At 37.6% G+C, this 27,451-nt stretch overlaps 1 protein-coding gene across 1 annotated transcript; it reads right to left on the bottom strand.

Annotated features, from left to right (window-relative positions):
- Nucleotides 1–303: 303 nt before the first annotated feature.
- Nucleotides 304–26,168, bottom strand: LOC124140136 (PI-PLC X domain-containing protein 3-like). The gene is made up of 2 exons (XM_046507531.2): nt 26,027–26,168; nt 304–11,724 (listed from the first exon to the last, which is right to left on the bottom strand). The coding sequence occupies exons 1-2, from the start codon at nt 26,148–26,150 to the stop codon at nt 10,895–10,897; spliced, it is 954 nt and encodes a 317-aa protein (XP_046363487.1). The 5' UTR covers nt 26,151–26,168; the 3' UTR covers nt 304–10,894.
- Between the last annotated feature and the right edge of the window lie 1,283 nt (nt 26,169–27,451).

Below are 27,451 nucleotides of genomic sequence, written 5' to 3'. Positions count from 1 at the left end.
TTCAACCATGTCACCAAGCCTGTCCACCTGATCCAGTGAAGTTGCCGCTTACAGTAGCTAATTAGTGGTGGCACATGGTCCTGTGCACAGTGCACAGGTCACAAATCAGGTGAAGCTAAGCATCGGCAGTCTCTACGAGCAGCTTGACTCCTGAGAGTTTCTGGGGCCTCTGACCTGCCCTACACTGAAGCACATGTACCACATGTGGTGTCTCCTTAGGCAAGTGCCTTTGTTCTAAATGTGCCTCTGTTCACCCAGCAGTGAGTGGGTACCCGGTAGGATGCAATGTTAATGTGGCTGTTAACCTTCTAGTGCCTCACAGGCAGCATGGGTTGCATATTCCCCAGGGAGCTGAGAAAGAAAATCGAGCGCACACTGATCCATTGACCAGGGTAATAATAGTGTAGTGCTCTGAGCATCCACTTGGTAAATGGAATTTGGCACATTATAAATGCACATGATGGTTGATGCAGGTCATTGTATCTCAATTGCGTAGATCGAAACTCATGATGTCAATCACTGGATTGTCTGTTCCAGACTCGATTATTTACAGACTGCCACCATTTCGCTTGAATATTGCTGAGTGCGGCATTGAACAACAAACACACAAACAAACAAAAACAAACAAAAAGGGTAAGGATGTAGAAAACATCCATTTAACATACATAAACTCAGAAAGCAACTTGAGGTGACTTGTTTCCTTGGAAACAACATTCTTCTATCTCTCTGCCCTCTCACATACTCCTGTAAAAAGCATTGTTTACAGTTTGTCAGAATGTTCATAAACAAACAGATTGACTTGGAAGGTGTACATTTCAGGCTGGAGGGAAAAGCTTAAAATAACCAGTCACCATTATACATACCACATGTAGCGATGAGCTATATATTGTTATCTTCACATAAATATTTGATGAAGTGATATCTGTTCCTAATGTTACGTATGGATTTCTATTCACTGGGAAGCATGCTTAGGACAAAAACAATAGATGTATAACCGTGATAACATGTACTCATAAACGATACCAAACGATTTCAGAAAAAAAAAAATGTTTTAAATTTGAACCATAGTAACCATGGTAACAAACATATCACAAAAACTGATTATTGATAAACAGTCAATGAAAAATTGAAAAACTTTCCGAAGAGTGATTTCCAATGAATTTTCCAGAAAATTTGTTTTCGTATCTTATTTTGAACAAATTATTGTATATAGTAGTTAAAATATTATTGACAGTTGAAAGGTTAACTATGCTTTTTAACATCTGACTATGTATTATTCTAATAAAAGAATGAAATCAACCAGAGATTTCAAATTGTATGAACACAAACATAATGAGGCAGATATATTTGAAATTAACATAATATTTGTAATTTTGACTTTATAAAGATTGCATATTAAAAGAGTCTATGGGGCCAATTATCATCCCAAGTTCACACCAATACAGTGTAAATCCTTCAAGAAAAAGAGATGAGGTTGTACTCCAGTTTCTGACAGTGCAGAGAAGATATACCATTAACTCCTTAGTACTTGTGAACAGAAATACCTATAACAAGAGTGAGGGCCTACAGTGACAGTGGCCTTTGTTGCTGTGCAAATTCAAATAATTCTGTTAAATTGCATATTCTTACAGCCTAGGCTGAATAATGAAGAAATATTTTGGCATCGTAATTGAGGTGATTGTCGATAATACCTATTACGTGATTCATATAAAACAAGTGTCAATCTAAAAATATGTCTCTATTTGGTCAATATAAAATAAATTTCCTGAAAATAAAAAAGCTATGATGTAATTTTAGGTGTCAAAATACTTAATGCAAAAGGAATACAGTCATATTGTAGAAAAATAGACACATCTTCATGAACAATATTGGAAATTACAACTGTGTTTGTCAGTATACAAAAATAACATTAGATGTGAAAGATATAGAATCAAGTGTCAGTGCGTATGTTATTACACAACCATACCAACACTATATAATTGGTTGGGCACTCATTAAGATCAGATCTTGTACAATGATACTACACGTCTCTGTATCAAGATACAGCAAACACGCCACAGGAGGTTGCATCAGACAAACTCTCAGCAAACTTTGAACAAGGTAAATTAAGAAAGTGTTGATTCTCAACCAATCAGATATCAGCTTCATTCAGTGACTTGTGACAACTAAGGGACACAACTCTACAGTGACCTGTTAAGGGACACAACTCTGTACCAAACATTGTGACTTGTGAAACAATTTGGTAATTCAACTTTATTTATTTCAGAAATTTCATGCCATGGCATTTAGAAATAAAAGTGTATAAAATATACATAACAACATAGTGAGGTTTATTTCATATTCCATTTGGAACTGTGAGAGTCAGAAATAGGAATATGCTGCTCTGAATGATTTGTTCACTCATACTGAGTATTTAAAAGCCTCAGCACTGATTGGCTAATAAGGAAGTTCCCCTGGCGTCAACTCCTATGGAGGATTTGTCAGACCCTCACACTGGGCGGCACCAGATCCGAGTAAAAGATCTGATTCTAATGAGATTTGGGTTCAGGATACCTTGATAAGTAATTGTACTGGTGTACATGATGAAGGATTTAAACTCGAGAAAGATGACACACATACCACTTGACTATCCAACTGCCCCAGTAAATGATGAACAAATCATAGTTCATAGTATCCATGGCAACAGAAGATGTGTCTATTTCACATTACAATGAATTTGTAAACATTTGTGATAACTATGATAGATCGAATATATAATCTCTAAAACAACAACCTTGGTACATTCTAGGAAACACTCAACATAAACAGTGAAAGCCCTGTTTAATCATATTCATCAGGCTAATTGTTTGTAAGCACGTGATTAGTGATAATTAACCAACAAAGTGATTGTATTTTTGTCAGTCATAATCATGACAATTAATTGTTTTGAAAGAAAATATACAAGATGTACAAACCCTTTTTCTAAAGCTTTAGAACTGTTCAGGTCAACCTTCAGTAAAGCATTTTATAAACATATTTTGAGTACTGAGCAGTTGTCAGTGAAATATAGATCAAAACATTTAGAGCATATAACAAACATGAAAGATGCAAGAAAAATGAACTGTATATTTGAAATAAGGTGGTGAGGTGAAATGGGTTTTAACGTCGCGTCCAAGATTATTGCACTTGTATAGCGACTGTTTAAAATAAAGGATCTAGAACTATTGCAACACACAATGATGGACAAACTACATTCAACATTGTCACTCATATTCCCCAAGGAGCTGAGAATGAAACTTGTGTGCACACTGATCCACTGACTTGGGTAATTATAGCATGTGTCTTCAGCATTCACTTGGCTCATCATAAATGGACTATTATTATTATTATTACAGTGTTGTTAGTACTCTCTGGCAGTTTGTTCCTTTAACGGAGAATACATTTATCATGACCATTGTCCTCGGGGTTGGTCATTTATAATAAAGTCATAACTTTCAGTGGAATTCCTTGCAGATGTACTATATCAGCTCATGTGGTCTTGCAATTTCTTCATCATGTTTATGCTAATTCAGCCAAATCAATACTGAAATAGAATTCCAACTGCCATCACAAAACATGTCCGAAGGCTTCTAAAATTGTGTCTGATCAAATCTAATTTTGTATTCTATCCAATTCCAATCTCTCTGAATAGAACCAGTAATGTCTTTATGTGATCTACATGGCTAACACAAAAGATGACGGTAGTCACACATTTCTTTCTGACCTCCAAGAAGACATGCATATTGAAACAGATCCCACTGGTGCTGATATTTGATGTCTTACAAGAAGCACAGCTTACTGGAGCTCAGTACAGCCTCGTATCTTGTGATACAATACGTACCACGATAGACTGCATGGGCGGATACAGCTTTTTTTAAAAGGGGGGGTGCACAATTAAGATCTATTTATTGTCTTTGGTGGTAATTTATACAGAAATAAAGATTTTTTTCGAAATAAAATGGACTGATGGTACCACTGGTATCACGATACACCAACAAATAGTAAGAAATGATGGAATCACGGAAATAAAACTCTAAAACCATTAGCTTCATACATTTACTTATTATTACCTCAAAAATAAAAATTAGTCGACCAAAAAACCAAGAACAAAACAGTTCTAAATGAAGGGATGGTTATTATATGTAATAGTTTAATAGCAGGCACGTCCTCTATCACCACGCCCTTGTTGCGCTATGCTACTTCTGCCATTACGGGAGATAACTCTTTCAGTTTCTGTTCTATTTATAGGGCATCAAATCTCACAAAGTCATGATTCAAGTATCGTCTGAGCCTTAGTACTGATGACATCGTAGGTACCAGTGTATCATTACAGCCCTTTAGCTTACCCACTCCACTTCAAGGACACTGCACAATGCCAGGTTTAAGGACACCAAGGGCAATATTTTTGTGCCTGGACTTTTTTCATAACCAAGGGCAGGTAACTCTAATTTGCCAACCCAAAATCAATATTCCTGCTCATGTCATCTCCTTGTTTTAAATAATCAAAACAAAATACAAAAATTGTGTCAGTGTGTCATTTGACTGTGCATAGGCAACAGAAAGAATAAAAGCAAGGCATAGAAGGAAGACCAAAACGACACAGATATTCTTTGAGTTCCATTTTCTGGTGCTGGTTGCCATTCCACATCAGGAATTATAAAGAAGGCTTCCAGGTTTCGGTTGTACAAAACACCCTTAGCGCTATGATGACGTAAGTCTGTGTTAAAGTATGGGAGTTAAAGTACGATCATCTTAGCACTAAGATCCTTTGTACAACAGCACCGAGAAGTACATGACCAAATGTTAATCATGTTAATTGTGACTGACAAAAATACAAATAGAATTATAATCATTAAAATATTCCAAAACATATACATATCTCAAACAACCATATGAACAAGATATGGAAATGTCCTTATTTACAAGACTAGCAAACAACTGGTCCTACCAACCAAACTCACAACTGGATGTCTATGACTGTACCATATCAGGATGGCACAATGACCTCACAGCATGATCACAGGCCATGTGACCTACATGCAGACTCCGAAGCCACTAACAATACTGAACACGACTAACACTATAATACAAGGTTGTACACAAAACTACCAACACGGAGATAGACGCGCTTCGTCACTCACCGCCAACACAACATGTGACCTAGTTGAAATTTGGTTTTATAATGAAAACTTGTACCAAGAACAAGATTGTGATGATTGTGATGCAACTAATGCTCCTAGGCACATCTAGTTTGATGCACATACAATCTTGTAAATGTCACAAATTATTATTTGTTCAAAGGATGTAGTGTCAAATGTATGTTTGATTTTTAAGATTGGTGTTGAAATAACAAGAAATTCTTTATAAAAATAGGATTAAAAAGCCAAAATGTCTTTATGTCAAAGACATGAGTTGACATCAAAAGTTTGTGAAGTTGAACTTTGTTCTGCTTTTTTCAATACCATGGTAGAGACTCATCAGGGAGATAGTTTTGTTCTGAATATGGTCTTTAATCCTGATAATAAATTAATCATCCCTAAAATACTTGAAAATTGTGAAAAAAAGACTGGTTCCGATGTGATGTCATTCAAGTCTTTTACACTGTGTTAATACTTCTCTTGTTGAAGTTCTGATAAGTTCTCCACTGGACGCTAATGTCGAGTGAACCCTGACTGCCCAATCCAAAAGACAGGTGTGCGGGCTTGAGCCAATCAGATGCCACCTTTCTCAAACAATTTGGCTTCATTGTCTAACTGGAGTGTGTGAATGGTTTTACGCCGCTTTTAGCAATATTCCAGCAATATCACGATGGGGGACACCAGAAATGGGCTTCACACATTGTACCCATGTCGGGAATCGAACCCGGGTCTTCAGCGTGACGAGCGAATGCTTTAACCACTAGGCTACCTGACCGCCCCTTGTCTCACTGGAGGCCTTGACATAGACAGTGCAGTAAGGGAAGTTTAATTCTGTTTGGCGTGGGAAAAATGAATCCACTGATCATATGGATGAAAGAAATACTTATATAGTTGATTGAAAGATGCAATTGAAAGGCCAGGCTGTAAGGTTTCCACAATATGGCATAGCCACATTACTTTCCATTTGGAACTGCCTGCTTGGGTTCATATTGAAAATCAAAGGTCAGATATGTAGTATCAAATGCTTTGTTTACTTGTACAAAGAATTAAGAAGCCTCCACTCTCATTGGCTGATTAGGAAGTGAACTGGGCGTGACCTATCTGAAGGTTTGTCAAATGTAGAGAGGTATCAAATCAGAGTAACATATCTGTGTTAAGATTTGATTCTGATGAATCTGATTAGCTCAGGTCACTGGACACACTTGGATCTAAATGAACAAACTGTGATTTCAGTAATTCATAGCTAGTCAATTGGTCAACTAGTTGATTGTCATCTTTATGTATCTAAATGCCTCAATGGCTATTTGTCATACAGATGGTGAAGCGGCTCCTAACATGAATATTTTAAGAGCAAAACCTAGGTTTTTAGGAACCAACACATATCTTAAACAGAAAATGTTGCCAGTTACATTACTTTTAGGTAGCCAAGAGGTGAGCAGTAGATACATTTAGGCCGCCAATCATGGATTTAAGTCACATTTTGGCTGCCCAAATGGTCGTTACTTAGAGGACTGGATAACATGATTATATCAAGAGTTATACAAAATGCAAACCAATCCACTTTTGAAAGAGTAATAATGACTCCATTGTGACCATTGTTACCATGGTTACCATGGTTAGATCTTATGACGTTGATAAATTTACTTTTCATTAATCATACAGGGATTTTTGCAAATGACAAAAAAAATATTTTGATAGAACATTCTACTCAACATGCTAAAGATCTGAATTTCAAAAGACAGTTAGAAATCTTTTCTCAATGACCAAACATATGGATCAATCTTGACCCTGTTGTGTAAATGTATCAGAATGTTGAAAATGGATGATAAACTGTATCAGATGGAGAATGGTTTTCAGTGGTAGAAACTAACATTTTTAGTCCTTATAATGATAACATATAACAAAGCCCTTAAAAATGGCAAATTTCTACTGGTCCTTAGGATACCTTAACTACTAGGCAGTTTGGCAAGGACTACAGGACTAGTGCCAATTTGTTACGCTGGTTTTGATTGAGAAATCTTCTGACAAACACTCAGCATTGATTTTCTGTATGCATATTAAATCAATAATCCTCCCCCATCAACCAATATGTTTTGATCAAAATTTAAATACATGTAGTTGTGTTCATTGTAAAACCTCTCAATGGTAGTTAGTTGGTGGGAAGCAGTACCTGCACTAACATCCAATTGAAAGTGAATGGGCTAATCTCATAAACTTTAATGACACATTGCCCGCCTGAAGTCTACAACATCTTCTGCCCTGTTAGCAAAGAAAGAGGTAAGGTAAGGGTTCTTTTTAAGCCCACTTGACAAAGTTACCGAAATGGTAGGAAAATAATAAGACATGTCCAAATGCAAGACAACTCCCCTTTTTTTCTTTCTTAAATGTACAATATTTTTACTGCTGACATGATCAAGGACATAAGTCTGGCGAAAAAAAGTGAAAAGGATGAAATACAAGTAAAAATCTAAACACGATTTAAGCGTCAGTCAAGCTAATTCGTTCACCATATGTTTACTTTAATTCAGCTTGGGTGAAAGAATTGAAATATTGAAAAAAAGCGCTCTGAAAACATTCAAAGGTAGGCTTTTGTTACATTTAGTGTTTTCTCTACATTTGGAGCTGTTATAAGTTGAAAACAGGTAAGTATTGAAAAGAAAAGGTCAACTTCTCATTTATTTGAACATGTTTGATGATTATCATGATGATTTTACAAAGGTGTTTGTTTTTAGGTTATCCAACATGGTCCTCATCCTACCCTGCCTTTGGGCAAGCCAGAGTGTTGGTGGTCGTGCAACATCTTCTAAATTGTTCCTAAGCATAACAGAAAGCTAGTTGAGGCCATAGCTGTTTGACATTGAAAGTCCATTAACTCAGTTGTCTGCACTGCTGAGAGGTTTTCACAGATTCATTGCAGCACAATTTGATTGCCCATGTCCTCAATTGAGGTTGAAGTGAGTTGGCTGCTTGATAGAAATTTTCATTGGACAAGCCTTTTTTCGCACATAGCTACTAAAGTGATATATAGATAATTAAGTCCCTCTAATCAAGATAATACAATTACAATTACTGGGTTTCTTTAAAAAAGAAGAAGTAGATATGAAGTTCTGTGTTGAGAAAACTCGAAAGTGATTCAAGTTGCACCCTTTTGCTAATCATGAAACTTGAAATGTATACTATGCAAAAATTGTTGGGAATATTTTGTTTTCAGGTGAAACTACAGGAGAACAAACTAATGTCTAGCAATGAAAGCAAGTGATTTATGTGTAAGAACATTTCTGAAGAAATTAAGCTGCCAAACAACATTGACAGTCATGAAGCATGTGACCTTGGACAGCACGTCCAAGGGGTGGTATGCCAGACGCATAATGTTATTTTGGAACCAAACACTCAAAGACACTTTACTAGACACATTTAATCATTAAAGAAGCAATAGGATTGATGATGACGTTTGCAATGTGCTGAATGTTTACGTGCCATAGACATGCTGCGGGTGGACACGTGTCAGAATATTGTCATCCCAACGCTGCATGTTTTTCAATTCGTCATCGAGCAGATTGTGGGCCCAATACCAACAAACAGGCAACAGTGATGATTGATGTGCTACGGACGCCCAAGGGCAACAAGTCCAGCCCAGGACAGATTAGTCAGATCGATGGTATTAAGAAATCGGTTGCACACTGCCCCTCAGATAAGGGACCGGTTGCAACAGGCAACTGGTGTAAAAGTACATGCCAGAGGATGCAAAATCGTCTGCACAGGTAACATTTGCGTGCATGACGTTCACGTGTCATGCCACAATTTACTGCACGTCATTTGAGTCAGAGGCGTCAGTGGTGTAGGTAATGTCAGCACTGGGATAATCGACGTTAGGCTAATGTCATGTCTTCTGACAAATCGAGGTTAACCCTCGACTTCTATGGTCAAAGGAATAGATTTTGGAGACGTCCTAATGAGCGTTTTATGGACGTTTGGGTGGTGGGTCCATAATGCCATGGGGTGCTATCACAATGACAATGCGCACTCCATATTGTCCATGGCCGAGTCACAGGTCAATACTATCCGGACAACATCATTGCACCATTTGTGTGCCATTTGCACGACATGTTGGGCAACATTGCATCTTTCAAGATGATAATGCACATGTTCATCATGCCTAGATTGTGACCCAATTCCCCTTACAGCAAAAGATCTATGTTATGCCATGGTGCGCACTCAGACCTGACCTCTCCCTTACTGAACACATCTGGGTCGTCACTGGCAGACGTGTACGTCAAAATCCATCCACCACTCTCAATGAACTCGGTGTTGCTCTCACTGATGAGTGGAACAACATGTGTCAAGCGGACATTGGTCGACTCATCATTCCTCGAAGAATTGGTGCATGTCTGGCCAACGGAGGTGGTTTTACCCGATATCAGTGATATTGGCTGCAAAATGTAAATTTCGAATTTGGCCCCCGACCACTTTAACGACCTTGCGCGCAACCTTCTCATCACACCAACCATTAGAACCCATTAGATCTGACCGCCTACTCCCAAGCAGATATGATCATATCATTTCCATTTGCTAATACCATGTGAAGATGTGCCTTGATGATTCCCACTATCCCCTACTTTTTGGGGCATAGTATTTTTGAAATGGAAACATTGTGTAGAAGCTTTTACTGTACAGACTAGCAATGACTAGAGTAATTTCCCATTTCAGAACAAACACATGTGAAGTATTACCTACAATGACCATGATTTACTGTCACAATGCTAATGACAATACAAATTCAGGTATCTAAATATTTTGATTTGCATCGTTTGTCAAGACCAATTTAATTTATGTTTGACTGATCAATATCAGTGTGTAAAATTCAGAGATATTCCAGCCAGACAGCTGGACTGGCAAGACAAATAAATTGCCTGTGTGGTTCAAAAGTTGCCAGTTCAGACAAAGCTCCACACAGAAATCCAACAGTCTACAGGGTTACCCTGAGTGTTGTGTTTCGGAAATGATCATGACTCTCAAACTAATTATTACATATCTTATTGACAATTGGCCAAGAGTCGGGAGACAAAAAGTGAGTTTCAGGATTAATTAGGGTTAATGTTCACTAAAATCTAAACAAAAAATTACAAAATACAAACATATTTCAATAAAACAGCATTCTAAAGTCTTCTTCATATCACCAACTTTAGGGAAGGTTTGTCACAACAAGACAATATACAGGTCTGTTCTTACAAATAAAAGATATTTGAGTTGAACATTGCACTTTTTCAGTGAAACATAAAGAGTGCACATATGGATAGTCATTGTTTGGCAACTAAAGACAAGGGTACAGAAATACTTTGCCTACGATGCAAATCAGTATAGTTTCATGCTGGATCTGTATCACGTAATAGCCCCAGAATACTATAGTATTAAATAACTGTTACCAATGCATACAATAACACCTGAAATAATAATCATCTCAACTAAAACTATATCCTAGCTGCAACTATGAAGAACAGTCCGAACCTACTCGAAAGACTGTAGACATCAACTAAGGCCATTATTTCTGAACTAAAAGGATACAGTAAACTAAGTATTCCATATGTCCGAGTTCTCCACAATGTATTTCTCTCAGGTCAGTCATCAAAGAAAACCAGTGCACACAGGGCTTCTCAAGTTATCGTGCTCTGAAAACCAGTGTCAGGAACAAGAAAAAAGCAAACATCCACAACATGAGACGTGCGTGTTGGCATCATCTGTTACTTATTCATACCAAGGAGCTCAAAGATAAAGCTTTCTTTTTCAATAAAATCCATAGTGCAGATATTGATGCCATTTTCCCCTCGCGTCTTCTTCTTCAGCCACTGAACAAAGACAGGATCAGCTTTTGCCACCAGATCGTTCTTGAGACTTCCAGAGAAGCGGCTGATTATGTAAGTAGCGTCTGGAGTCAGAACGCCTTGGTAGGTTCGAAACGTATTTGCCGGACGATTTTCACTGTGCATCTTCTCAAAGAATTGAGTCATCTTGGCTGGATCAGTGGTATTGGCCCATTGGGACTGTATGCAGCTGGCAGGCCAGAATTGGTCAAAGTCATTCACAACGTCGTCCTGATAGATGACCACCACCTGGAACTTGTTCTGCCAAAGCTCGTCCAGGGTCAGGCTTTGCATGTCCTTCTGAGGACAGATCTTGGCGCCAAAGGTTTCTAAGATTACCGACATGAACTGTTTGTGCATGGACTCATTCATGCCATAGAAGTGGTTAAAATCCAAGATGATGACTTCCGTCGGATGTTCTTCCAGATAACCATTTATTTCCTGCAGAGAGGCTTCCACTTTGCTGCCGTATAGACAGTGTATGAAATAAGTATCCTCGGACCCTGGCTTCGAGGCAATGCGGAGGTCGAAATAGCGTATTCCAGCTTTTAGTTGATCTGCAAAGGATAAGCTTTGAGTTTGAGACCATTTGAAGATGACATCCTTGGCCATTCCCCCGAAGACCTTGACCAGATCACGGATGGCCTGAGATGTGTCTGGTCCCACATCCGAAGTCTTATCCAGGTAGAATGTGAAAGAATCATGGGACCCTGAAAACAAAAGAAGTTGATCAGATCTTGTGTATATGGACATGGACAAATATAGAGACTTACCACAAGGACAAATATACAGCCTTACCACAAGGACAACTATTCACCCTTACCACATGGACAAATATACAGCCTTACCACAAGGACAACTATTCAGCCATACCACATGGACAACTATTCAGCCTTATCACAAGGACAACTATACAGCCTTACCACAAGGACAACTATACCACCTAACCACAAGGACAACTATTCAGCCTTACCACATGTACAACTATACCACCTTACCACATGGACAAATATACAGCCTCAATCCCACAAGGGCCCAATATACATACAGCCTTACCACATGGACAAATATACAGCCTTACCACATGGACAAATGTATGTCCTTACCACATACAGAATACATAATGTATGACATTTTGGTCCAACCTTTGTATCAGTAATATTAATCATTCTTCATACCTTTTGTCAATGTCTGTTTATTTGATATTGGATTATGATTTTTTGTTGTACCATGAGTGATGCTAAAGTCAATTTGTCCTGTACATGCATGAAATCATGTTTTCTACAAACTTGGAACCTATTCACAAACAATGTACCCGAACAAAGAGCACCTCAACTTAAAAATTGTAAAATATATCCACATACTCAAAAATGAACGGAATAGTCATTCAGCTCAGCTTTTAATGAAAGTTTTTTATGTTTGTGTTTTAAAGCCACACTCAGCAAAATTCAAACCATGTGATGGTAGTCAATAACAACAGTTATAGGCTGTATGACTGAATCCATACAATCTAGTGAATCTATTAGCCATTCCAGAATAAGAAAAGCTGCCTTCTGATTGGCTAATGTTGACTTTTTGGTCAGTCAATCCATTAGTCGCAAAAGGTTGATCTGTCGTGACCTGTAATGGAATGTCCTCAGATCGTTGTTTAGCGGTAGCGAGAACTAAGATCTCATTTAAATGAGATTGTCATAAACCCGAAGAAGATACTAAGCTAGTGCCAGGAATGCACATATTTTAGCTCCTTGGGTGTTTAGCTTAAATGACTTTTTTTCATTTTTTATCCCATGGGCTTAAATTAAGAAATCAATTTTGAATAATTCACTCCGAGCAGATTTTTCAAAACACATGGAGTGTGACATTATTACCTTGATAATCTAGACTTTTTCACACTTTTTCACACTTCCGTTTTATTGTACTTTTGAATTTGGAAATACACTGTAGTTGATTCACCTCCTACCCAGGCAGTTTTGAAAAAAATCATTAGAAACATTGTGGCTGGCATTACAATAATTATTTAAACATTCTAAGTGAAGGATAAACTCCTCCTAAGTTTTGGTTAATAAGTAAAACCACGAGCTAGCGAAAAGCCTGCATTTATCCAACCTAGCAACCGTCTAAATGCAAGGAATATCAGAGAAAATAATAAAACATTGTGATACCTTATAGTGGTAACAATTGAGTAAGACCATGGGAGAGTAAGACCATGTGCAGCATGCACACATCTGAAGTCATGACATGTAAAACTGAACAAACTTTAGTGGCCTGGTGGCTCAGAGGGTTACAAAAATCAACAACATATGTGTGGATGCAGGTTTGATTAACATCATGGAACTTTCATTTTTAGCTTTTAGCTAATCAAAACTCCAATTTATAAAACTTCAATTGTAAAACCTAGGTCTTACAATTCAAATGTACAACCTCTGAGCAGATATCACTTGAAAGTTACGAAGTACCTCTCACAGGGTTACTATGAGACAGGAAAATACCTAAAGTACAAAAGGTAGAAGCAGCAGGATTATAACGTACTGCAACTGTCACCTTTTTATAGGAACAGGATTTGAGGTTCAACAAGAAACATAATATCAATAATATTTCCACCTGCAGTATTACCCGGTGTGTTAACACCACCAAAAACTAGGATTATTTGAATTTTTTAACCTCAATACATTGTTACAATGGCAAACTTGTGATATCAATGACTGGATGGTGTGGTCCAGACTCGATTATTTACAGACCACTGTCACACAGCTGGAATATTGCTGAGTGCGGCGTTAAACAACAAACCAACCAACCAAACCAATCAAAGAACAAAATGGCCCAGTACTAAGCACCACTGATTGGTGCTAATTTACAGTAAACACAATACCATAAACTGAGATTGAATTGTTAGAGGGTAATTAATTGGCTAACAAGATGTTTATTTCAATGCTACCCTGAGGCTAAATGGCTTACCAGCAGCAGCTCAGGGGAGCAATGTGTTAAACTGGATCGCTCATTAACTGGACATCCGAGCTGCTGTTGCTGCCGCTCTTTCTAAGCTTAGACTGGTTACTCCTAAGAGACGAACCATTTGATATTTGGTTCGGGAGGGAGAGAATTCTTGAAAAATATAATTACCGTATTCGACGTAAAAAGCGCCCCGCTCCAATGAGCGCCCACAGCGAGATTTGCTGATATACTGGCTAGTGAACAATCCCACATTAGCACCCCTTCCGACCCCTATTCGCATATAATAAGCACCGCTTCCTTCCCCTATTCGCGTATAATACGCACTCGTGTGTTATTTGCACCCTTTATTGGCAATTAAATTCTGGTAACATATATCTGTCGTACATAAACATTTCAGGCTGTCAGCATAAACCACGAAATTTATCTTTCAACTCTGTCTTTTTTTCACCAAAATAATATTCTAATAAGATCCCCCTATTTCTAATTTTCGAGGCTTATTACATCGAATACGGTATGCTTCAGACTGTTGAAAGAAAAAAGAAATTGCCTGCCACAAAATTGACATTGTTGGGAGGTGTTTTTCTTACAGAAAATAAAAATAAATATACAAATTATCTGGTTTGTAGCTTTAGCTGAAAAAATATGTAATCTCGATAGAAGATCCAAGCCTCCCCTCCGCCAGAATATCAAATGGTCGGTCTCTAAGAGAAGGTAGCCCCATAATGTCTTGGGCCCCATTCCAGAAAGCGATAGCAGTGCTACGACTGTCGTTAATCTATGTTGAGAGTAACAATCATCTTAGGGCTACGATCACTTTGTTGAACAGAGCCCTGGGCCCACTTGCACAAAGTGATCTTAGCGCTAAGACTATTGTAAGCCTATGTTAAAGTACGGGAGTTATGATTATCTTAGTGCTAAGATAACTTTGTGCAAGTGGGCCCAGGGCTCTTTTCAACAAAGCGATCGTAGCGCTAAGATGATCCTGGTAGTTATGAATACACAATGCCAATTAGACAGTGGTCAAATGTAATAAATGTTAAATTTGGGATTACAAATTTGATTGTTTCATCCTGCTAGTTAGTGAAACCTTACTTAAGTCAACACATTTGTATTTCAAACTGGCAAAACTGACAGATTACGAGCATTATGACAACGAAATCAACCCCAAAATATGTCCAACTGTAAAAAAAATAATTGATATAATATTTCTTTGATTACAATACTTTCTTGTATATACTTAATATAATACATTTCCCCCCCTAAAAACACAGGTGTATAGATGAGGGTGCATATAAATTTTTTATACAGGCAGAGTATTGATTTTTTAATGCAGGAACAACATTACCACTAGCATGTTAACACAGGAAATAGCTTGTCAACACATCCACAGTGAAGTAGGCCAGCTGCTCCTGTTACTACACAAGTTTTTTATTTAAAAGAGTTTGGTGAATATTTGGTGAGTTTTTAATCCTTAAAGGGGAAGTGTACACGCAAAAATCACTTTCTTTCTTTTTCTAAACAAAACGCAATTTTAGAATTAGTTAGTATCTGTGTTTGAAAATATAAACTCATCTTTTTCACAGTGAAAGTAGGAAGCTCACAATAGTGTGAAAATGCTATGCCGTTATGAGGCCTTCGTTTTTCGAGCTAAACAGGCCTGAGTTATCCCCCTTAGATTATGACGTAATTGGTGCCAATTCAACTGGGTCCCTGTCTATTCTCAACGCAAAAGATATCAAGTACCAGCTTGCAGTAAAACAACATGGCCTACGACACACTCCGGCGCAGTGGTGACTCAGCATAACACTATGCTGGCTGGCATCTGAGACGCTAGAATCACACACCTGTACCTACACCACGTGAAGCGGCTCTAACAAAGCATGATGACGTCATAATGTTTATCAATTGGCACCAATGACGTCATATTGCAAGGGGCATAAGCCATGGTGTTTTTGTTCTGGAAATAGAACACTTGGTAAATGTGAAAAAAATAAATCGTTTTAATGCAAAAAATATGTTAATTAATTGTGATATTTTTATATTTTTGTCTAGGACACTACTAGGTTAACACTTTTAATGTGGAAAAAGTACAAGAAAAATAGGTTCATTTCTGTGTGAACTTGCCCTTTAATGTTATTCGATATTCACTCAATGAATCTACCTCTGGATCCAGACACTGCAATTTTTGTCTTAAAACAAACCTAACAATGACTAAATTAAATTAAGAAAATGCCCTAATTATGACCGTGAGTGAGTGAGTGAGTGAGTGAGTGAGTGAGTGGCATTAGAAATTGGCACTAGTCCAGTGATTTTGACACAAAAAGCTGTATACAGTTCAATGACTTGGACCCAAGAAATGTAATAAGTCAGTGGCAAAAGTCAACAAGTCACTTAAACAAAGATTCCGGATGCAGTAAAATTTCGAAGTTAAATCAGTACTTTACCCCCATCCCCCAGACACAAGGACAACTGTCACCATGGTCACAAGCGTGCAATGTCTGACCTTTGAAATATATATTTTTTTTAAATAGCCTTGTACTTACTTACCTTTTGTTGAAAAAAACATTGCAAACATGACATTATTTCAACACATACCCAGGGTTATGGGTTTTCGGACACTAAGAAACAGTCATAGTTTTCTCGCTGATCACATGAAAAACTGTAAGTGTAAAACTTCTCATTCACTTATTCATAAAGGACAACTTTATCTTAGAATCAAGCCATCATCTGAGTATTTATAATTTCTGTGTGACACCTACCGTTATGGTGCAAGTATTCGTGATTGAAAACGTATGATGTCCGAAAACCTATGATCCGACGATAATAGTATTGTGTCATGAATAATAATAAAGGCATAATTGATGCTGAAAGTTCTGATCGAAAACAGGACAATCCGCGACGGTTCTCCGGAAACACGATATTTTCGGAGTATTTTTTTAAATCTTTGATTATATTTTTACGAGGAAGATGACTCTTTTCGAGGACCACTGTTTTAAAAAACGCGATTTTCAGCGTTTTTGCGGAGATTTCACATTGTTAGATCTAATTATTTACGTATTGAACAAATTGACCAGTCACCGAAGGGACTTCCCGCGCTACATGTATTTCGATTGCGAAAGTGTTATGTTGACATTTAATAGTCAAATTGACTCAAATATGACTTTAAATGAGTCAAGGTATGGCATTTATGATATGTGTATCCATTCTCTTGCAAATAAAGTTCGTTTCAAGGCGTCAATAGCGGTAATCTGACCGTGGTTGCTGTAAATAACGGTGAGTTGTGCGATCTACCGATAACTTCGCATACGATTTCGCCAAAATTATTATAATTATTGAATATATATCTTAATAAAATCTATAAGATATATTGCAAACATAAGTCCAGATAAACAATGAACACCTTTTTATAACAAGATATTATAATAATAGGATTAAATTGCGTACTTCAGTTGGGATTTGTTGACTGGTATTTCCGGTGTTACGTGATCGCGGTGATCAGTTGATTATGTTTTTTTGAGATGGGGGGAAAAAATCGTGTCATTGGAAAACTTGAGTTTATTATAAACATAAGTAAATTTTGGGACCATGCTTTACCGCCCGCTATAACCGAGTAAGCGCTATTATTGACGGGCGCAATAGCGAGAGAACACTCACTGTATATGATGCTGAAATTATGACACGTGTGACGGCTTGCTTGGCATTTCTATCGGTCAAAAGTCCAACAACTTAAACAAACCAACGGTCAAATAGAAATTTTATCGGTCTATGACCGGTGACCGACGGCCATCTGAAACCCTGTAGTCCTGTAGTCCTTGCCAAACTGCCAAATAGTTAAGGTATCATAAGGACCAGTAGAAATTTGCCATTTTTATGGGTTTTGCCATATGTTATCATTATAAGGATTATTAGACTAAAACTGTAAGTTTCTACCACTGGTGAGTGAGTGAGTGAAGTTTAAAGCCACTTTAACAGTACTGCATTTCAGTGGCATCTCTGTGTGCCAGCTCGAGGTTTTAGATGTTTACCACTTGGGTGAAACCCACAGGCATGTGTAAACCTGGTAATATGATCCAAGTGAAGTGGCTACATCATAAGTTCCTGGCAGACCTAAGACCTCAACTCAGCAGAGCGAATTGTGGTGCCTCAGACAACTGGGCCACCAGTGCCCTCTCAGAACAACAATTTCAAGATTAATTAATCCACAACTTGAAGATGGGTGTCAATGGATAACTGATGAAGACGGAGACTAGAGTACTATTATTCAGCATATCCAGCATGGTTAGGCAATTATTTTTTATAGTAGGTTTAAGGAAATTGGTTTTGTTCTTACATTGTCTGAAATTTAAAAAAAATAAATCTTGACTGCACTCACGAGGTACATGAATATCGCAATTTTAACACCTGAACGACAAACAGATCATATCAAAGGGCTGTAACTCCTATCTATCAACAATGCTTCAAACTTTGCAGTAAACACCTTGCTATGTATTTTGCATTTTGCATTTGGCAAGGAATCCTCTTTTGAACACAAACTGGTTTGAGTAATATCTCATGCTAACTTATTTTTTTATTTCCATTTCTATTTCTATACCATTAGAGATGGCGGAATTAAAATATGTCAGAAAAGTCATTTTATTATATTTTTATTTGACTATGTTTGGGGATCCGTAAACCAATGACGCAGACATTGAAATAAAGAAACACAACAAACGGGGACAAATGATGATAGGTGATCAAACCTGTTTGTTGTTTTTGTTAACCTCTGTATACGTAATTCTTAGCTATAAAACCATGTCCGGCTCAGTTGTTGATCACATGCGTGATCACTATCGAAACGTTGTCGCTTAGGAAAAATAATGACATGGAAATCCATTAGTCAACTGTCTTCACTGATACTACAGCTTCTGAAAGGTCACTTAAAGTTAATGCATAACTGATCCCTGTTATTTTGTCGATAATGAGTGTGTGTGTGTGTTTGTTGTTTTACACAGCACTCAGCAATATTCCAGCTAGATGATGGTAGTCGAAATAATTGAGTTTGGACCACACAATCTAGTGATTGACATCATGAGCATCGATCCACACACTTGGGATACGATGACATGCATCAACCAAGTCAGCGAGCCTGATCACCTGATCCCGTTAGTCGCCTCTTACAACAAGCATAGTCGCTTTTTACAGCAAGTATGGATTGCTGAAGACCTATTCTACCCCGGATCTTCATGGGTATGTCGATAATGAACATAATGCATATTATGCACAAACTGAGTTACAAGAATTAAGAAATCACTTCTCTGTTTAGTTTGCATATTTGGAGGTATAAACAAAAAAACGGTGTATACACTTTACGTAAACCAGCTACAGTATGCAAGACTTTTTTTATGTACATACTTCCACAATTGTCAATTGTTATAAATAATAAATAAATACATCAACAAAAATAACTCAAAAGACTGCTTTTCTAATCATCAACACATGAAAACTGCAGACAACAATACAAAATCATTGACATCGTTCAGCGTATTAATGCAACACAATTCTATTCTATTATCAGCCAATCAGGAAACAGTAGTCTGTTAGAAGCGGGGAATACGGGATTTAATATCCGGGGCAGAAATCCATGTGCATGCTGTTGTTTTCGTGGCAGAGTATAAGGGATTTATTCTCCTGCTGAGAAATGTATTTCCCTCCTGGGCCGGATACATCATATTTTATTACGTACGAGGGAAAACACATCAGGGTTTGAAAAAAATCATATGTGCCCTTGGGTCATATCACGTCACAAGACAACAGTGTATTGTTTCTGTCATTCGGACGGCACTGTTGACGTCATTTGAATCTTATTGTGACGTGAGGTCGGAATGACGTCACACTAGAAACGACGTCATCACTTGCAATTGTTGATGTCATTCGACAAATTGTGGTTCCGCTGCTGTTGCGACTTGCTATCCTTATAGGTAAACACTAAAATTCATCTCTGTATGTAGACATCTTCTTTAGTAACATTATATTTGTTTTCATGTCATGCTATGTTTACGACACTTGTGCCTAAATCCGGTAATTAGACACTTGTGTCGTAAACATAGTATGACATGAACACTCATATAATATATCTAATTATCAAGATCACGTGAACCAATCAGATTTCATCATTCTGACATGGAGGTATGATAATTTGTTTGTTCGCCAGAGTGTAACATGTATGACACTGCCTAGGGACAGATTTTGAGTCGTCATTGAAATATTGATTGTTTTATGTAGTACAGTTGCAGGGTAACATATTTCCATAACACAATACTGTGAAATATTCCCTCCAACATGCATTTTTCATGAGACCTGTTTTGGGATATCTGTGAAACAGGCTTATAATTGAAGATTATAAAAACTATTTCTGTCATGTAGGTTGATTGTTTATAGCATCAACACTCATTCAACAGTCAATAATGCTGAGCCTAATTCACCTGAAGCTACTGAAGCCAGCCTATCAACAGCTTCAGGTGATTTATTGCAGGCCTGTGATCATGATGATTGATTGGACAATTACAGTATTGACTATTTGCCTGAAAATATCATGCTTTATTGATACTAATTGAAACATCCATTAATGATAAAATTCATAATTATTCATAACATAAAGCATGATAAAGTATAGCAGATGGCATTTAGAAATAGAAAACAGGAGATATGACGCATAAACGCATAATAATTAATAAACTAATGTTTTTCATTAGCTTTAACACCATTTCAATCATTGTAATATGAGAGTAAGTGTTGCTTTAAGTTACAGTCTGCAATATTTCTGCAAGATTTCTGCAATTTCATATTGGGCCAGTAAATAAATGAGTCTGGGCCAGGCAAACCAGTGGTTGAAGGTAATAAGTAAGGATCAATTCAGTCAGGGTATATGACAAACACACTGACTTCCAAGATCCTCACTGTTGACTCTTACAAGCGTGGGTACTGGGAACATATTCTCTCGACAGGTATTATTTGATGTTTACTACTCCTGAAGATATTCCGTAAGTAGAGTCTGGACCCGACAAACCAGTGATTGATATTATGAGCAATGTCACACGATGTCAGAGTACGCTGACACGCAATCAACCGAGTTACATAGACTGACAACCCGATCCATTTTGCCGCCTTGTACGTCCAGCACAGGCTGCTAGGTGCCTTTTCTAATGTCCACGGAACATGGTTACAACAACTAGTGTTGGGAATCAACTTCTACAATTGTGATTGATAATCAAACTTTTCAATCAATCGTGAATAATTTATCAACAGTGAATGTTGACATGCTCTGGGCAGATGTGTTTCTATGTCAGGTTAAGATTAGCTCTCTGTATAAGCCGACCCGTGAAGTTCTGGGTTAGAATAGGTCTTCAGTAACCCATGCTTGTTCTATAAGGTGACTATGCTTGTCGGAAGAGGTGACAAACTGGATCTGGGGTTATATCCCATTAGTTAGACATCCCAATTGTTAGACATTTTTATTTAGGCAAAGAGGGAATATACCTACAGGTGTAATGGATCAGTCCTAATTAGATTAAAGTACTGCGTAGGGATAGGGGACTCACAGTTTAGGGAGTATATATGTTACAATTTCGTTTAATTTACCTACATTACCTTACTCTCAGCACAGGTTCCGCCTGAACATGAAACCAGAGTGAACTTTGTCAGCAATCTTTGTAAAAGAGCGAGAGAAGAAACCACACAGATGCGGGCATTGTACGAGGAGCAAGTCACTCAAGTAGATGAAGCCAACATCCCAGCGATGCCATGATTTCAGAGCGTGAAAAATGCAATTTACAGGTAAATATCATCCCGTATTTTTGACTTGGTAAGAATTAACTTTTTTTCAGGCATCGTCGCAAGACCATTCCAGCGTTACCCAGGTCGCGATCAGCAGTAGATACTGAAGACAAATGGTCAGAGACAACAGATGGACGTCCCTTTCCATGTTCAGCAACGGCGACGATGACAAGATCCTGGCGTTCTCCACTGCAGAACAGATACAAGCCCTCCAGGAAGCTGACACCCTTTACATGGATGGTACCTTCACAGCATGTCTAGGTTTATGGGATCAAGTACACATCATTCATGCCAGAGTCATCCAGAAAGTCGAGTTCAGTGAAAGGACTAAGGTGATGCAATTGAACTTTGGTGGGGAACCACGCTGCCGCAAGAGAATCTACAGAGAGACAGAGAACCACCTGGTATGCCTCAAAGATCAGCTGCAGCAGGGTGACAAGTTTGCTATTGAGTATTTAGATGCTTGTGGACACTTGCTTCGTCTGGGATATATAAACTGTAAAAGTTATTAAATGTAAAGTGTACATTACCAAAAACTGTCACAAAGTGTTGTTACAAACTGTATAAAATTTATCAAATGTAAAGTGTCATTAAATGTCAAGTATAATATTAAAGTATCTATTTAAAGCTGCTTTGCTTTGTTTGTCAGATCTTATCTGGACTATTCCATTTTAAAGTCTGAGGTAAGAAGCATAAGGATTAGTGTGCACTCAATGGTCTAAAGTGTTATTATAAGCTGTCTAACTATTGGGACGTCTAACTAATGGGAGGACACCGGATTGGGTGGTCAGGCAAGCTGACATGGTTGATGCATGTCATCATATCCCAATTGCGTGGATCGATGCTCATGATGTCCATCACTGGATTGTCTGGTCCAGACTCGAATATTTACAGACCGCCGTAATATAGCTGGAATATTGCTGAGTGCGGTGTTAAACACACACACATTATCGACAAAATAACAGGAATCAATTATGCATTATGCATTATCTTTACGTGGCCTTTCAGAAGCTGTAGTATCAGTGAAGACAGTTGACTTATGGAGTTCCATGTCATTATTTTTCCTAAGTGACAACGTTTCGATACTGATGGTAGTACCTTTATCACGCAAGTGATGAGCAACTGAGCTGGACATGGTTCTATAGCTAAGAATTACACATACAAAGATGTCATGATGTCAATCACTGGATTGTCTGGTCAAGACTCGATTATTTACAGACCGCCGTCATATAACCGGAATATTGCTGAGTGTGGAGTTAAACAACAAACAAACAAACTGTATAAACCCTTGTGAAAAAATATCCCAAACCTTGGCTTACAAACTTATGCCAGTTAACCTGTAATTTATCATTGTTCATAGCTTATTCTCCAAATAGGCCAGGATGCTGTTGTACAAAACAACCTTAGCTCTACGACTATCATAAGTTTATTTGGAGGTATGGGAGTTAAGATCACCTTAGCGCTAAGATCGCTTCGTACAACAGCACCCTGTGGACAATGTTTCACTGAACAGAGAAAATTCCTATCTGCAGTGTTTGAGTGAGGGAGTTGGGTTTAACGCCGCTTTTAACAGTATTCCACAAGCACGGGTATGGTGCTGACAAACCAAGAAACATGATCGAGGCGAACTGGGATTCGAACCCACAATCATAGGTTTCTGGCGTGCCCAAGGGACGCAACTCTGCATAGCGAATCGCGGCGCCTTAAGACGACTGGGCCGACCATGCCCCCCTGCAGTGTTTGAAGTTAAACATAATGGCTGTAACGTTTCACAGATATCTACGATATGATCGATACTTAGATACACACTATACTAGAATCATCAGTTTGTGAGATCGTGATACGCTATACAATTAAATAGAACAGGAACTAATAGTTACCTCCTGTAATGTTTGTTTCAGCATGTTTAGTCATTAACAATGATTAAAGATTGCCGAATGATCAACAGCTTGTGTGTAATCGTTTGTAGCCAGCGCTGAACTGTAGACAAAGTTTTTCAGTACCATGTTTCTGTTTTTTTATTATCAAGGGAGTTACAAGAATTAAGAAATTGACTTCAATATGTTTTTTTATGGAGATAAAAATGTAGAAAACGGCTTGGACACCATGTTTATACCTCCATCAATGCAAAACATATTGAAGTCAATGCTTATACATTTATATGCCAGCAATAACATCTTCAAAGACTTATTTAATCATTACAACATGAAAACTGTAGACAATATGAAATCAGTGACGTTGTTCAGCACAATACTGCAATACAAGCCCCAAACCATTCGAAAACCAGCCAGTCAGGAAAAAGTCATCTGTAAGTGGGCATGGCCTTTTTTTTATATGTGTTTTTTTATTAAATATTCGTAAAAATAAATTTGCTATGTTAGCCAATCAAATGCTATGGAATCACTTGCAATTTATTCATTAATACAATAACCCAAAATTAATTAAACTTCTTTCTGAAATACCAGGAAAGGTATTGTTGAACCAGCATAGTTTTAAGAATTACATTATTATGAGGGCACTTTGTGCCAGTTTGTAAGCCTTGACTTTTGATGATACTTCCCCCTGATCTCCATATAAAGTTATTCATTTGCCAAAATATGCAAGAGAAATAAATTTACCTTGCATAATAATACAAATGAAACATTTTCAACCCAATTGTGTAACAACACTCTGCAAAATTTTCAGACTGAGTACTTATATTTCTTTACAGATATAACCTATACATTAATTCAACTACAGTGAATAATACGAAAAGGCACTACATCTCCCCCATTCTACCATGACTTTGGAGGTTGGCAAATCACAATAAATCCCCTTTCATTGAACAGATGATTTGACGGCTGCATAACCATGGAAGCTAATATTCATAGAATAGTACTTTTTTCAGTTTTCAGTAACTGTCAGAGGCATATTTAAATAATTATATCTACAATTATAGGTTACAAAATGCAAAGTTGTGGGTACTACAAAACTCAAAGGCAATAGATTTCATGCAGAAAACATGATAGAAATCTACAAAGAGAATGTATTTTCAGTTTGAGAGACAATTAACAGAGAGCTTGGAATTTGGCGCTTTTCTATATACAACTGTGACATGATATCTTTTGCATCACAATGAGTGAGATGATGTCATAATGGTGACATGCGGTGTAGAACGAATGCTTAACCACACTAAATTTAACATTTGAAACCTCACATCGCACGTCCATTTCCAAATTCAATTTAGTACAGATAAATCTACAAGTAACCTAGCTCTACATTGAAAAAAAAGTACAGGTATGTTTATCTCCTAATTGTAAACATAGACATGTATTGCTGATGTGAGCTGACCCACATGTAACACACTTGAATAGCACATGAACAGATGCAAATAAGAAATCACCTGAAACAGCATTTAAAGCAGAATTGTTTTCCCAAAAAGTCTACTCACTGGTTTAAAAATACCAAATTAACTGGACACAATTTACTAAGAATATATTGAATAGCCAAAGAAAACTATCAATACTCAATATTCCTCTGCTTTAACATAGAATATCATGATACTAATCATCAATCTATCATGCTCATGAATATTTGAGACTTTTGTTTGAAGGATCATAAAATCACAAAGAAGTTCATAGGATTAAAAGCCTTATCCTTTTAAAACCCTTTTCGTTATTCATATATATATCCTGTCGGATTATTCGAGGTTAGTTGTTAAAGAACTTGGGGGCTGCATCTTTCGACTGAATCAATCACATAAATCATTGCATAGGACCAGCGGAGCAGAGTGGATCATTCTTGTGAAGTGTACAGTGCTTAGGGAACATTACATTACAAGTAACATTTCATCAATTTAGATTCAACAAAGAAGTACAAGTATTTTAGCATATACAATCAGTCTTTCAAACGCGTAGCGCCTAACGGCTGATCTTTAAGCATTCAGTTGAAGACATGACAGGGAAAAAAACTCATTGGAATTGATAAAACGGGCAAAACCCCACCCGGCATTTATGCCACTTCTAAAATTACACTTCGAATAAATAAATCTGATCACCACATGTCGCCCGAGGATGATCTGATCAACGTCATGGCGTCAACAGCGAACTGATTTGATCAGCGTATTATCCTACTGATCGGCAATCGACACTGCCATGATAGGCTAGCTGCCTCTTTAACGGTAGCGAATGCGTCCATTGGAATTCGTCTGCTAGAGCTAGGCTAAATCTGAACCGCCATTTAGAAAAAAAACCCGGATAAAGTACCTACCCGGTATCGCTAGTTCGTTCAGGGGAGTTTTATGTAGACTTTCGGGTAGATGCTTCATCCAATCCGGGTTTCCAGGGTATAAGACATTTTTCGGATCGTTTTTAGTCTCCGTCACCCCTGCCATCTTCTTGATGATGAGAACTTCCGGAAATCACGCGCCTTCTAAATAGAGTGATCTCCCCTTGGACATAGCTTTACCCTCAGGCAAGGCAATCGATTTTCCCAATTCATGCTCTGCATTCATTAAATTGATGTTATGGGGAAACCTGATACAGCCATACTGGTTAACACTAACGTCATTGTGAAAAATATATAAGCTAGAATGGTAATCTGATAGTCTTATTAACTTGTTATCTTTTAAATGCAATCAATGATACCAAAAATAGTCAGTCATGTACGCATGCAGTCTATCTATAAATTGATTTATTTATTTGATGGATATCCTACACTCTATTAGTTATTTGTGTTATTTTTTATATATTTTTAAAAATACAATATAGTTAAAGGTTAGTGTTTAAATGACGCACGTTTCCATCCTAAGGCTTAGTTTGTTTCATTGCACACGTATTTAATATTAAAGCCATGAATCCTGATTCATAAGCGCCATTGCATCTCGAAGAGTCAGAGACTCTTGAGAGAGAGAGAGAGAGAGAGAGAGAGAGGGAGAGAGAGAGAGAGAGAGAGAGAGAGAGAGAGAGAGAGAGAGAGAGAGAGAGAGAACGCTTTTTCGTGAGTCTGGGTGTATTTCTTCAGTTTCAACTTGTTTGAGATAATTCAGGTATTTTATTTGCGCTTCCTACGGTCATGATTTACAATTATACACCATTGCTGTATAAAGCCATATAATCTATTGATAACTTTGAGTGTCTAGTTAGAGGTTAATATATTTCGCTGTATTCAAGGCTTGTTACTCAAAACGTAAAGTCCCATGAACATTTCTGATAACATGTTAGCTTTAGTAGTGAATATGCTTGATCTAAATCGATTATTCTAAACGTGAGGAAATGGTTTTGACAACCGTCGCGGTTATTTTGAGATCAAAGGATAGCGTTTGTTTACCTAAGTCAACATATTGATTAAGTGGCGGTTATTCATTAGTGCGCACACGTGACTTATGGGAAGAAACACAGACAATTCTAATTTAGGACAGAGAAGCAATCAGGATGCGGAAATAAACCAAGGGATAGGGCTGACAAAAATGGCGAATAGTAATTTGTTACAGATATCCCACAACAGAAAGCAAATCACACCACGAAAATAGAACAGCAATTGTACAAAGGTAATCAAAACGTTTCTAGGTGGAAAACATTCGGCTTACATAGCAAATATAAGGTCCAAGACACAACTATGATACCCGTATCAAATACATCATCATCAAATAACCATTTCATGTTTGTTTCATTTTTAGCCACCACCACACATGGG

The sequence above is a fragment of the Haliotis rufescens genome, unplaced genomic scaffold, assembly GCF_023055435.1.
Source record: "Haliotis rufescens isolate VD_foot unplaced genomic scaffold, xgHalRufe1.0.p SCAF_23, whole genome shotgun sequence".
In the NCBI taxonomy this organism is placed as follows: Eukaryota; Metazoa; Mollusca; class Gastropoda; order Lepetellida; family Haliotidae; genus Haliotis; species Haliotis rufescens.
The sequence above is the reverse complement of the archived record's forward strand: the minus strand, read 5'-3'. Positions and strand labels throughout refer to the sequence as shown.

What these genes read in the sequence shown, in the direction of transcription:
- LOC124140136 (XM_046507531.2), bottom strand. Translation starts at nt 26,150, where the DNA reads ATGGCAGGGGTGACGGAGACTAAAAACGATCCGAAAAATGTCTTATAC. An exon ending in GAACGAACTAGCGATACCGG is followed by an intron (nt 11,725 to 26,026) that starts GTAGGTACTTTA and finishes TTTTGTTTTCAG; the next exon opens with GGTCCCATGATTCTTTCACA.